General features: G+C 36.4%; 2 protein-coding genes across 3 annotated transcripts; both read right to left on the bottom strand.

The window, feature by feature from the left end:
* Nucleotides 1-2,057: 2,057 nt before the first annotated feature.
* On the bottom strand, nt 2,058-2,649 carry LOC129773522 (arginine/serine-rich coiled-coil protein 2-like). Its single transcript, XM_055777135.1, has 2 exons — nt 2,512-2,649; nt 2,058-2,448 (listed from the first exon to the last, which is right to left on the bottom strand). Exons 1-2 carry the CDS (start codon nt 2,538-2,540, stop codon nt 2,058-2,060), a joined length of 420 nt encoding a protein of 139 aa, XP_055633110.1. The 5' UTR covers nt 2,541-2,649.
* Nucleotides 2,528-4,099, bottom strand: LOC129777421 (U2 small nuclear ribonucleoprotein auxiliary factor 35 kDa subunit-related protein 2). Of its 2 annotated transcripts, none has more exons than XM_055783674.1 (5): nt 3,980-4,099; nt 3,335-3,896; nt 3,015-3,253; nt 2,842-2,961; nt 2,528-2,741 (listed from the first exon to the last, which is right to left on the bottom strand). In XM_055783674.1, exons 1-5 carry the CDS (start codon nt 4,003-4,005, stop codon nt 2,678-2,680), a joined length of 1,011 nt encoding a protein of 336 aa, XP_055639649.1. In that variant the 5' UTR covers nt 4,006-4,099; the 3' UTR covers nt 2,528-2,677. The 2 variants fall into 2 exon arrangements, with proteins under 2 accessions (XP_055639649.1, XP_055639651.1); XM_055783676.1 differs by having other exon boundaries at nt 2,636-2,749.
* Nucleotides 4,100-12,332: the final 8,233 nt, after the last annotated feature.

Genomic DNA, 12,332 nt, shown 5'->3' with positions numbered 1-12,332 from the left:
TGCATTACTCGAGCGTTATTCAAGCAAATGAAACGAAATTTGGCAAGTGGAGGTTTTAGAGTGCAGTAAATGTTTCTATGGTAGTTATATACTCCTCCCCCTCTCTTAGGAGGGGATGCCATACAAATACAAATGAAACACAAATTTCTGCATTACTCGAGGAATTATTCAAGAATATTAAACGAAATTTGACATGTAAGGGTTTCAGGGTGCAATAAATGTTTCTATGGTGGTTAGGTACTCCTCTCCCCTCTCTAAAAGGGGGTTGCCATACAAATGAAACACAAATTTCTGCATAACTCGAGAACTAATCAAGCAAATTGAGCCATATTTGGAATGTGGAGGTTTTAGGGGGCACGAAACGTTTCTATAGTGCTTCGAAAGATGTACCACCTCTCTAAGGGTATGGGGCCTGCCATAAAAATGGAACACAAACTTCTGCATAACTCGAGAACTAATCAAACAAATAGAGCCAAATTTGGGATATGAGGGGTTTTGAATACGAGAAATGTATCTATGATGGTATGACACCCCTTCCTCTTCTGGAAAGGAGAGGGGTTCCCATAGAAATAATGTACATATTTCAACCAAACATATTCCAACCAAACATAACAATTGAAAAAAAATCGGTAAAATCAGAAGGAAAATGGGAAAATTCGAAAAATTCAATTCGCATGTGTTTTACAATTACATATTGACAAGCGTTGTTAGTCCATTTGATATTTGCGGTAGCGAAATTGATCTTCGTTTGAAAGTAGAAATGGATTTTAATGTGATAAAACACACTTCTATATCATCTTCCATCTATATAAATAAAAATGGATCGCCGAATGTTTTGATAAAATAAAAACTCGAGGAAGGAATTGTCCGATTTAAGGCTGTCTTCATTCTATCATATTTTCTGTATCAAACATTTATTCCATGTAACGGAGAAACATGTTATTTGCAAGTGGATGAAAAATCCTGCATGAGAATTGTGTCAGAAAATAATCTGATATTATAATGTCGAGTTTTGGTACAAGTACTGAAATTTTATTTTAAAAAATAATTATAAAGTGTAAATTATAAGATCAATCAATGAACAGTTCTGCGAATGGACCCATGAACGTGCGCTTAGTAAGAAAACGTGGATGTGATAACGAAAATTAAATTTTGGGCGGGACGAAGTTTGCCGGGTCAGCTAATCCTTTATAAGACCGTAGAAACTAGGCAAGAAATCGACTCAAACTTCAGAGAACATAATCCTTACATGGGGAAGAACACATTATTTTTGATAAAAAAAACAAACTATTGAAACAGTTGAAAAAATGGTGGCAATATAGTTCCAACTGTCCGTTAACCCCAAAAACACTGCTTGCCGCTTTACTGTGCCTTTCTTCGGTTATACAAAAATTAAAACAATATCTCTAGAGCAGCATTTTTTTTAATTAGGCTTACAAAGAAAAAATATAAAATTTAAATTTTTCATCAAATACTCAATTTTTCAATTGAAAAAAACTGCATGAACTTACACAGTAGATCCTAAATAGAACGCTTACAGTGAAAACTTATCAACTTGTTGCACGTTTAACGAATTTAGACATAATTTTTGCCGGCGCTCTGAAATCACGGTTATATTTTTAGAGATCTTTGTTTAAGCAAAATATTGAAGAAATATTCCAAGTGCAGCAAAAAATATATTTTGTGTGGGTGGCAAAACAGTTGTTACGGCCTCATAACAGGTTAATCAATCGCAAAGTCTTTAAATTAGTAAGACTTTTGTATGAATAAGACATATCTACAAATAGTTTTTCGTTTAAAAATTTGGATATGGGGGTCTGATGTATCACTTAATTCTGGAAAAGGGGTGTATTGCCCAAAACATTTTGGGAACCTCTGCCCTAGACGAATAATTATATTGCATAAACCAAAATATTCAATATTATTGAACGCTTATAGGCCGCTTTGGAAAACAAAAAAATCCTATTTGGGCGAAACGAAGTTTGCCGGGTCACCTAGTCAACAATGAAGTGATAGTTTATAAAAAACGAAAAAAAATGTAATTCACTATTCTTTCTTTATTTTTTTCGCGATTTATTGTGAGATTTTTCCTTTTTCGAATCTTTTCGTCGAGATTCGCGACTTCTGGAACGCTCCGTATTTTTCCTTACATCATAGTGTCTGTCACGGCTGCGTTCCTTACTGTCTCCGTTTCCACGCCGGTGTCTATCCTTATCATGGCGAGATCTATCCACTGATCTGTTCCGACTCTGATTATGACGGTGACTACTAGCTTTAGAGCTGCTACGACTTTTGCTGCGAGATCCCTTTTTATGGTGCTCACGGCCGGAGTGAGATCTCTCACGTGATGTCTTCCGATTGCGATCCTTGGACATCTCGACCTCTGGTGTTTCTGACCAGCGCCAGCTGGCTCTATGTTTCGCTGGAACTTCTATGTCGTCCCAGGTTCTGTTGACCCAGGAGAAGGACATTCACATAATTAGTCAGTAAATCAAACGGCATAATTTTTACCTTTCAATTAGTTGAGTCCGCTGCGTCATTCTGCTGCGGATGGCGGAAGCTCGAACAGATTGCAGCTCTTTGTTGTGATCGTATCGGTATCTATTGCCAGGATTGACGAACAGATGCAAATAGTTACATGATCTTCCTTTTTGACACCGCGATTGCTCAAATAACCCTATGAACGGCAAATTGGTGTCATTCGCATGTTTGTTGTAACATTGTTTACTTCACTTAAACCACTGAACACATATGGATATAGTTAAGGCAAAACTTTCAGCCAAGTGATTATGAGTATCGAAGCAAGGATAAACCAAAAATAATTTGTTTTCAAAAGGATACTATTTGATCAATTTACCACAAACAGCAGAGGTCCATGTTATCGGTGCACGGAATTCTACACGAAGCTGCCTGGATGCATAAAACCGTCCGTTCATTCTTTGGTAGGCTCGAGCTGCGCTTCTGCAATTCATCGGAGATAAGATCATAAACATGTAACTTACCGACGTTCGTACCTCATATCTGCATATTGTATGTAAACATTGCCCCTCAGGTGAGGTTCGAAGTTGCGACACACGAACACCTTCTCAATTGATCCAAACGTTTCAAACTCTTCCATAACATCGAGGAAAAATTCACGGAAGCAATTATATAGATCGTCGTCATCAAATTCTATACCCGAATCGTTTCCGTACTCGGGATGCCGCTGATCATCCAAAGCAGGGTGGGTAAAAAAGTTTGGTATCAGCAAGAACTGGAAAGTTTTATCAAATATCGGTTAATAACGTGAAATATTCCGAACATAAGCATATTGGACTACTTCAGGTCAATTTACCTCGCTCAAACCAGGGATTGAGTGATTAGAAGAACATCTTGCGTTGTAGCGACAGGCACCGGTTTTCGCGAAGAATGTGCACGGATTTTGACTTGGTCTGGTGTGGTTCATCTCCTTCAGAACCGCAGCATGATCATCTATTCCAACTAAAAACTCTGCCAGCATACGTTCTCTCTCCTGTTGCTTCTTTCGATATTCCTCTAGCAATCTTTCTTTCTCCGCGATGGCTTCTCGTGCTTTCCTTTCATGCTCTTCGAACTCCTTCCGAATGCGTTCCCTTTTTTCATTTTCTTCGCGGTTCGCCTGTTCAAACTGCCTCTGTTTTTCCTGGAACGTCTGCTGGGCTTGCTTTTCCTGGTCCACCCACAGAGCATTCTCATATCGGCTTCGTTCCTCCTGCCGTTCCCGTTCTTCGTTCTCAAGGAGCTCCTTTTCGCGAAGGTACGCAAGATAATTTGGATTGGTCAACCTCTCCGCTTCTGCCTGATCCCGTACCTGAGCCAACTTCTGACGAATTCGTTTGCGGCGTTGTTTTTTGAAGAATTTTCTCCACTCCTTCCGACTGACGAGACATAAGGAGATCATTAACACAGATTTTAAAAAGCCCTGAAGGATCTTTAATTACATATTTAGATCAACACTCACTTCATCGAAAACTGTTTTTCTGCCATGCTATAACGAAGCGCTGATTTATCCAAAACATAAACAAAGAGCTGTCAAACAAAGCCGATGGAGATGGATTCTGGTTAAAAAGTAATATTATGTACAGTTATTGGAAATTGTGTAATATAGGGTAAATCGTAATGAAACAAACTTCAAAGTTTCTCACCTTCCTTCTTGTTTTCGAACGAATAGGAAACGTTCGAAAGTATGCCCCATTTGCATTCTTGTTTTCGTACGAATCAAATCCATCCATTCGAACTTTCGGAAATTGAAGAATTCGATTGAAACGGCTATTTTAGTTTTCGTACGAATGCGTTTTTTCATTTGCCCAGCAAACATTAAATCGCATAACAAGCGTATATATAAGGGGCTGTCCACATACCACGTGGACAGAAAAATCGTGTTTTTGAACCCCCCCTCCCCCTCCGTGGACAAACGTGGACATTTACTATACCCCTCCCCCTGTTGACCACGTGGACATTACACCAATTATTTCTAAAAAAATCCAAATAAAATTGAACCTCTCTTAAATTTCATTTTGGGATTGATTCTATTTTGTGTTCTATAGTTTTATGGATAACAATGTTAGCTTAAATAATAATAGCGGTTTATTTTAAATTCGTTTATTCTCTATCCAGCATTCTCCGGGAAGTTATTTGTATCGCTCTTTAGTTTCTTCTAAATTCCATTTATGCTGTCAGGTTGTTTTTACCGCTGAAATCCATATAAAAAAATCACTTGAGAATCTATTCTCGGGAATTCTTTTTTTCTTATTCTTATTATCATTCTGCAAATATACAATTATTTGCCAATTTTATTTATTTGGTTGAGCTGTAACAGTTCGGCTGAAAAATTCATAAGGTTGACGTCTAGATGGAACCTCTTGCAAAAATATACTTGACAATCACAAAGCACCATCATGGATACGTGTCAAAATTTGACAGCAATCGGTCGATTGGTTCGTGAGTTACAGCATTGAGAGTGAAGCAACTTTTATTATTGTGAAAAAATTGAAAAATCACAAACGAATGAAAACTATGGCAACATTGCATGAATTGGGCTTCGAATTGCTTTCGCATCCACCGTATTCTCCAGATCTGGCCCCCAGCGACTGTTTTCTGTTCGCAGACCTGAAGAGAATGTACGCTGGCAAGAAATTTAAGACCGATGATGAAGTGATTACCGAAACCGAGGCCTATTTTGAGGAAAAACCGAAAGATTACTATAAAAATGGTATCGAAAAGTTGCAAATCGTTTTACTGTGTTACTTTTCAGCCGAACTGTTATATGTTTCTCAGACAATGAAATCTAGGACTTCATTACGAAATCGTTATTGGAATCGCAAGACGAAGCAGCAGTGATAAAAAATCAATATCGGTATCATCATGATGTTCAAGTTATAAGAATGTCGTGTTAAATTATGTAATGTTAGTTTGTTTAACACACAAATGGCGGCTCAAATGAACAATAAACCTGTATCGTGATCGCTGGCTTCATCTACCAATGATTTTTCTGTTCAACCTCGTAAGACTTGGAAAATATTAGGTTGTTCCCGAATTCGTGCCGACTTTAAGGGAAAAAAATCCAAAGTATCATTCTTACAAACACATAATTATTCGAATGTATTGGGTCATTTAAAAAGTATTCGCGTTTTTCTGTTTAATTTCTGAATGTTTTTTTTGATGTAGGACTACGTCTAAAAATTTCGGACGCTTATATCTCGATCATTTCTTAATAGATCGCAATTATGTTTGCAAGGTCTGGGATAAACCATGGATGCATCAAAAATTCCCAACTAATCGCCCTAATTTTTTGGAGCGTCATCAAAAATTTATGTGACACTTTTCTGTTGATCGATTCTGGTGGTTTCTTCCATAATCGCCTCGTGAAATCTATCTAGTTGTGAACCGTACAACACGGAATTAACCTTTTGGCCATTTAACTCCTCATAATCGGAGATTCGCTTCCAGTTCCACCATACACACTGCGTCCCTTTTTGTGTAATCCTGGCTTTGATGTTATTTGCAGTGGTTTGTCTTGCTTATCCCATGATCTTTGCAAACAATATCGTATTTTACCCATTTCTATACACCGTGATCGATTTTCTGATGAAAATTCAGTCCAAAATTTACAAAATGTAGCAAAAATTTACTATAATTCATGTTGCTTCCAAACATCGAGTTTCTTTACGAAGTTTTTTTTTTAATATTGATTGGTTAATTCTTATGCCTAGTTTACACAGTGTAAGGTATTGCTGAATCGATCCTTCCGCAATTTCAAAACCCAACCTCCCAACACTTGTTTGGTTTCTCGTAAAAAAACTGGACAAGGTTCTTTTCCATGCTACCCAATGGGCCGAAATTATTGCGCTCATGAAAAGTGGCCTGAAAAATTGATAACCGGAAAGTGCAATATCATATTTCTTCTCATCTGTTTACACCTTTTTTCACGTGAATAAATCCATCTATAGCTATAGATCTCCCTAATGTAAATCCGCCATAACATACTTTGGTGGTATCTTCGTCCTGGCGGAATGTATGATCCTCTTCTGCCAATGTAAATAAATCCATCACTCTCAGTTCATGTGCGTTACTCTCAAAATACACATTTCAGCGAAACAGTTCAACAATATGAAAAAATATGGTCTCTTATTGATAAATACGGAGTACTCGCAAGGGGCGGCAAGATTGAAATTTGATAAAAATGCAGAGCAGATTTTATTCTTTATTGATTATGGATATTAATGTATTTTCAAAAATATTCATTTTATGTATCCACGTGGACATTATCTGAACCCCCTCCTCCCTCTCCGTGGACAATCGTGGACATTTTCGTACCCCCTACCCCCCCTAAAGTTGTCCACGTGGTATGTGGACAGCCCCTAACATCATATGCCCTAAAATTTGGTTGGCATATAATGCGCTCAACTGGCATATGCATGCAAAAGTGTAGGTCATATACATCCCAGCAAACATTAAATCGCATAACAAGCGTATATATAACATCATATGCCTTAAAATTTGGTTGACATATAATGCGCCTAACTGGCATATGCATGCAAAAGTGGAGGCATAATACATACATGGCAAATGCTTACCGAATTTGTATGCAACTTTGACCGGCTATAATAGCGATTATGTTGGAATTGAATTGCGATCTAATATGAATATATTCATGAATTGTCAAAGCACCAAATACGACTTTTGCCATACTCATATAAGATTTATTACAGACATAGAAAAAAAACAAGCGAAATATTTTCGTGAAATGTTTATTATAGCCTCACGAATCGCCATTTTTATATATGAGTATTTTTGTAGAAATAATAATTGTTTGATTGACTTGTGTTGGGAGTGGAATATGAATGCTTAAAATGGCACAGATTGATGTTTGGCGAAAACTGCTCCGATGTGGGTTCGAACTCCGGTCGTCTGGATTATCATCCACCAGCTATCTCGCGCGGCTATCTGAAATTTAAATCAACAGCGGTTAAAACTTTCGAGTGCATCAGCATTTCATTGACATTTCAATATGATGTAATATGTTCTTTATTAGGATCTAATATGATTTACTGTTTCATGATTTTCTTCAGCATGCAACACAATTTACTACAGTACTGAATCGATTTAAATTATACGCTCATACGACTCACAAACTGTATCAGCGTAATATACGCATATGACGCGGATAAAATATATTGTACGACAATGCACATCATAAAATTGATGTCTATTATACCGAATTGCGACTTAATTTGATAATGGTATATAAAATCGAGTTTTTACATTTTATACGATTTCAAATATACACGATACATACTTTGATTGATATTATATGCGATTATGATTTATTCGGATTTCTTGTAAGACTTGGCACGTGCAAAATTATATGATTTAATGTTTGCTGGGTTCCTATCGAACGTCACTTTTTCATGGCGAATCCCGATCGTTGGTTAAATCAGTATTCATGTTTTTCGGGTGATTCGAGCTCCAGTCGTATTGGTTCTACTGCTCAATCTATTACAGAAGAAACTGAGTAATTGAGAATTATGAATATGTGTCATGAAGATTTTAAACTTTTAGTCAAAATTTTCTTGCAAATTACATTTTCACAGCATCACAGCCTATACTACTTCTACATACATCTTGTTTTGACGTAGGATTACGTCTTTCGGGAACATATGGGGGTACAAATTGAAAAACGAAAATCGAACGCATGGTGAAAAATGTCCAAATTCAAACGCTTATTGCTCACCCAGCAAACATTAAATCGTATAATTTTGCACGTGCTAAGATTTACAAGAAATCAAAATAAATCATAATCGCATATAATATCATTCAAAGTATGTATCGTGTATATTTGAAATCGCATAAAATGTAAACACTCGATTTTATATACCATTATCAAATTAAATCGCAATTCGGTATAATAAACATCAATTTTATAATGTACATTGTAGTAAAATATATTTAATCCGCATCATATACGTATATTACGCCGATGCAGTTTGTGTGTCGTATAAGCGTATAACTTAAATCGATTCAGTACTGTAGTAAATCGTGTTGCATGCTGAAGAAAATCATGAAACAGTAAATCATATTAGATCCTAATAAAGAACATATTACATCATATTGAAGTGTCAATGAAATGCTGATGCACTCGAAAATGATGAAATGCACTCTAAATTGCTGATGTTCGATGAAAGTAACAACGGCAAACATCCCTTCTAATGAAACATGCAGCAAAACGAAATGAACTACGCTATTGAACGCCAATCTTAGATATATACCACATCGAAATTGGCTCATTGCATCGCATCGCTTTGCAAGGTTGCCAGATTGATTTATTTTATTTATTATAATAGTAATCAGAATTTAGTTGGATATGATTGTGAAAACAAATTGTACAGTGAAAATTGTAATAATTTAAAATTGAGATAGTTTCATTGATACTCATTTATTTTTTTAATATTCCAGTTCAATGATATTATATATTTGGTTTCTATGATAGGGAAATCAAAGATTCTTATCTTTGGAACATAGATAAATAATAAAATCGACAACCGGGAATGACTGATCCTACTGCATAGAATTTATATTTATATAGTATTAGGTTATATCATATCGAATCATATGTATGAGTTCTAGCCGCTGTTGAATAAAATTTCAGATAGCCGCGCGAGATAGCTTGTGGATGATAATCCAGACAAGCGGAGTTCGAACCCACATCGAAACAGTGAAAACCAAACATCAATCTGAGCCATTTTTAACATTTATATTCCACTCCCAACACAAGTAAATTAAATAATTAATATTTCCACAAATATAAATACTCATATATAAAAATGGCGATTCGTGAGGCTATAATAAACATTTTACAAAAATATTTTGCGCCATTCGTTTTTTTCTATATCTGTAATAAATCGTATATGAGTATGGCAAAAGTCGTATTAGGTGCGTTGAGAATTCATGAATATATTCATATTAGATCGCAATTCAATTTCAACATAATCGCTATTATAGCCGATCAAAGTTGCATATTCATCCAAACTAATTCGGCAAGCATTTGCCATGTATGTATATGGTATATGCCAACCAAAACTTAGGGCATATGATGTTATATATAAGCTTGTTATGCGATTTAATGTTTGCTGGACAGTCATTTCATCATGGATTGATGAGATTTTTGCATCAAACGATTTCGGCAGTCTATAATAATTTTTCACCTTGAATAACATAATATATATATCATGTAACTAACTATCGAACAATTGAAAAATCTCAACCCCTATCTTAACGGAAATATCCACTTCTGATTGGTCGAAATCGACGACATATGCGGCGGGTCCCTAACAGAGACATCAAAACCCAGATTCCTAGGGGAAATCGACATTGCAAATAGTGGGGTGGGGTGAGCTTTTGCTCCTACCGAAATGTGTTCCCTAACAGAGACATTAAAACCAAGCTGCCTGGGGAAATCGGGATTGTAAATACATAAAAGTAGGGGCAGCTTTTGCTCCTTTCCATTTCAAATATGTTTTCTCTATATTAAAGTAAAATGTTTTTACTGATGAGAAAAATTGATAATTGTGTTCGGTATTGGTAATTACCTATATTGGTGTGTTTTTTCGCTTTATTTCATCCATACATATCACAGGAGGCATCTCGTTTAGGATCACAGAGGGCGATTTTCATCCTATCTTCGGCCCAATTAACGAACGATCACTGTACAGGCTTTGTTGCCTTGATGAAATCTGGCATGAAATTTAAGTAATACATCTTGCATCTGACAGGGGGTCTTCGTAGCCTAATTGGTTGCGTGTCCGCTACTAAGCGAACGATCATGAGCTCATAACTCAGGGCCCCTTAACTGATCATCTCAGTGTGTTATTCTAGCTACTATGTCCACGCAACAATCATCATATATCTGTAATAAATCGTATATGAGTATGGCAAAAGTCGTATTAGGTGCGTTGAGAATTCATGAATATATTCATATTAGATCGCAATTCAATTTCAACATAATCGCTATTATAGCCGATCAAAGTTGCATATTCATCCAAACTAATTCGGCAAGCATTTGCCATGTATGTATATGGTATATGCCAACCAAAACTTAGGGCATATGATGTTATATATAAGCTTGTTATGCGATTTAATGTTTGCTGGACAGTCATTTCATCATGGATTGATGAGATTTTTGCATCAAACGATTTCGGCAGTCTATAATAATTTTTCACCTTGAATAACATAATATATATATCATGTAACTAACTATCGAACAATTGAAAAATCTCAACCCCTATCTTAACGGAAATATCCACTTCTGATTGGTCGAAATCGACGACATATGCGGCGGGTCCCTAACAGAGACATCAAAACCCAGATTCCTAGGGGAAATCGACATTGCAAATAGTGGGGTGGGGTGAGCTTTTGCTCCTACCGAAATGTGTTCCCTAACAGAGACATTAAAACCAAGCTGCCTGGGGAAATCGGGATTGTAAATACATAAAAGTAGGGGCAGCTTTTGCTCCTTTCCATTTCAAATATGTTTTCTCTATATTAAAGTAAAATGTTTTTACTGATGAGAAAAATTGATAATTGTGTTCGGTATTGGTAATTACCTATATTGGTGTGTTTTTTCGCTTTATTTCATCCATACATATCACAGGAGGCATCTCGTTTAGGATCACAGAGGGCGATTTTCATCCTATCTTCGGCCCAATTAACGAACGATCACTGTACAGGCTTTGTTGCCTTGATGAAATCTGGCATGAAATTTAAGTAATACATCTTGCATCTGACAGGGGGTCTTCGTAGCCTAATTGGTTGCGTGTCCGCTACTAAGCGAACGATCATGAGCTCATAACTCAGGGCCCCTTAACTGATCATCTCAGTGTGTTATTCTAGCTACTATGTCCACGCAACAATCATCATGTGTCGGTAATCCCAGTCCCTTACCGCTCACATTTTCGGTCTGTTGCATCGGTAATTGGCACTATTAATAACGCGACAATGGAAGCCTCATATCAACAGTTCCGCTGTTAACAGCCCAACTGTGAACATTCGAACAATATCAATATTCTTACGCCGGAAAAAGGCGTCATGTGTTGTGCATCGATATAATAGGAATTCTCTTGTGCCTAAACGGCTACTGTGTTATAGAGAAAACAAATGTTTATCGATAGATAGCGATACTCTTACGCCTCAAAATGGTAACAGTGTAATATACAACAAAAGTTATCTTAAGATAAAAAATGTAGACGAATGAATTCGGCTCTGTTACAGCTGAATTGCTAAATGAGCCTAATAAAATAAACTGTTGGGATAAAAAAAATCTTGCATCTGACTACTTCAACATGTCTACGTTCGAAAAAGTTTTTATTCGAAAGGATTCGTACGTAAACAAGAATACATTTTTCGAAATTGTTCGAATCAAGTCCGTCGAACGAAAGGTGTAAGGGCGTAAGGGTGTATAATTTTACATTTGTTTGTTGCAATTATATATCACGGCTGTCCACAAGCACGTGTCCTTGCAATTCTTTTTTAAATTTGTTTTTATTTTCTGTTGCATTTTTACTAGATAAAAATGTTAGCTTAATTAACAGCAATAGGTTTGTTCTCAATTAATGAATTTTTCTCCAGTTCCCAAGTTCTTTTGTTTCTTTCAGATTCCATTTACGTTATATTGATGCTTCCTACTCAATTAGTAAAGCCGGATTTAGACGTTGTGAGTTACTCGGTTGCGAGTAAACGTCAATCGATCCGAAGAATTACGAATGCTCCCATACCACGAAATTTGACATTTGAATTGCATGTATGGGACTACTCGCAAC

Source organism: Toxorhynchites rutilus, chromosome 3, assembly GCF_029784135.1.
Source record: "Toxorhynchites rutilus septentrionalis strain SRP chromosome 3, ASM2978413v1, whole genome shotgun sequence".
NCBI lineage: Eukaryota > Metazoa > Arthropoda > Insecta > Diptera > Culicidae > Toxorhynchites > Toxorhynchites rutilus.
This window is presented reverse-complemented; position numbering and strand designations above follow the sequence as displayed.

Coding starts and splice junctions, on each gene's coding strand:
- LOC129773522 (XM_055777135.1), bottom strand. CDS start 2,540: ATGACGCAGCGGACTCAACTAATTGAAAG. Junction 2,449..2,511: donor CGGACTCAACTAATTGAAAG/GTAAAAATTATG, acceptor CTGGGTCAACAG/AACCTGGGACGACATAGAAG.
- LOC129777421 (XM_055783674.1), bottom strand. CDS start 4,005: ATGGCAGAAAAACAGTTTTCGATGAA. Junction 3,897..3,979: donor GAAAAACAGTTTTCGATGAA/GTGAGTGTTGAT, acceptor ATGTCTCGTCAG/TCGGAAGGAGTGGAGAAAAT. Junction 2,962..3,014: donor ATACAATATGCAGATATGAG/GTACGAACGTCG, acceptor GATGAATTGCAG/AAGCGCAGCTCGAGCCTACC.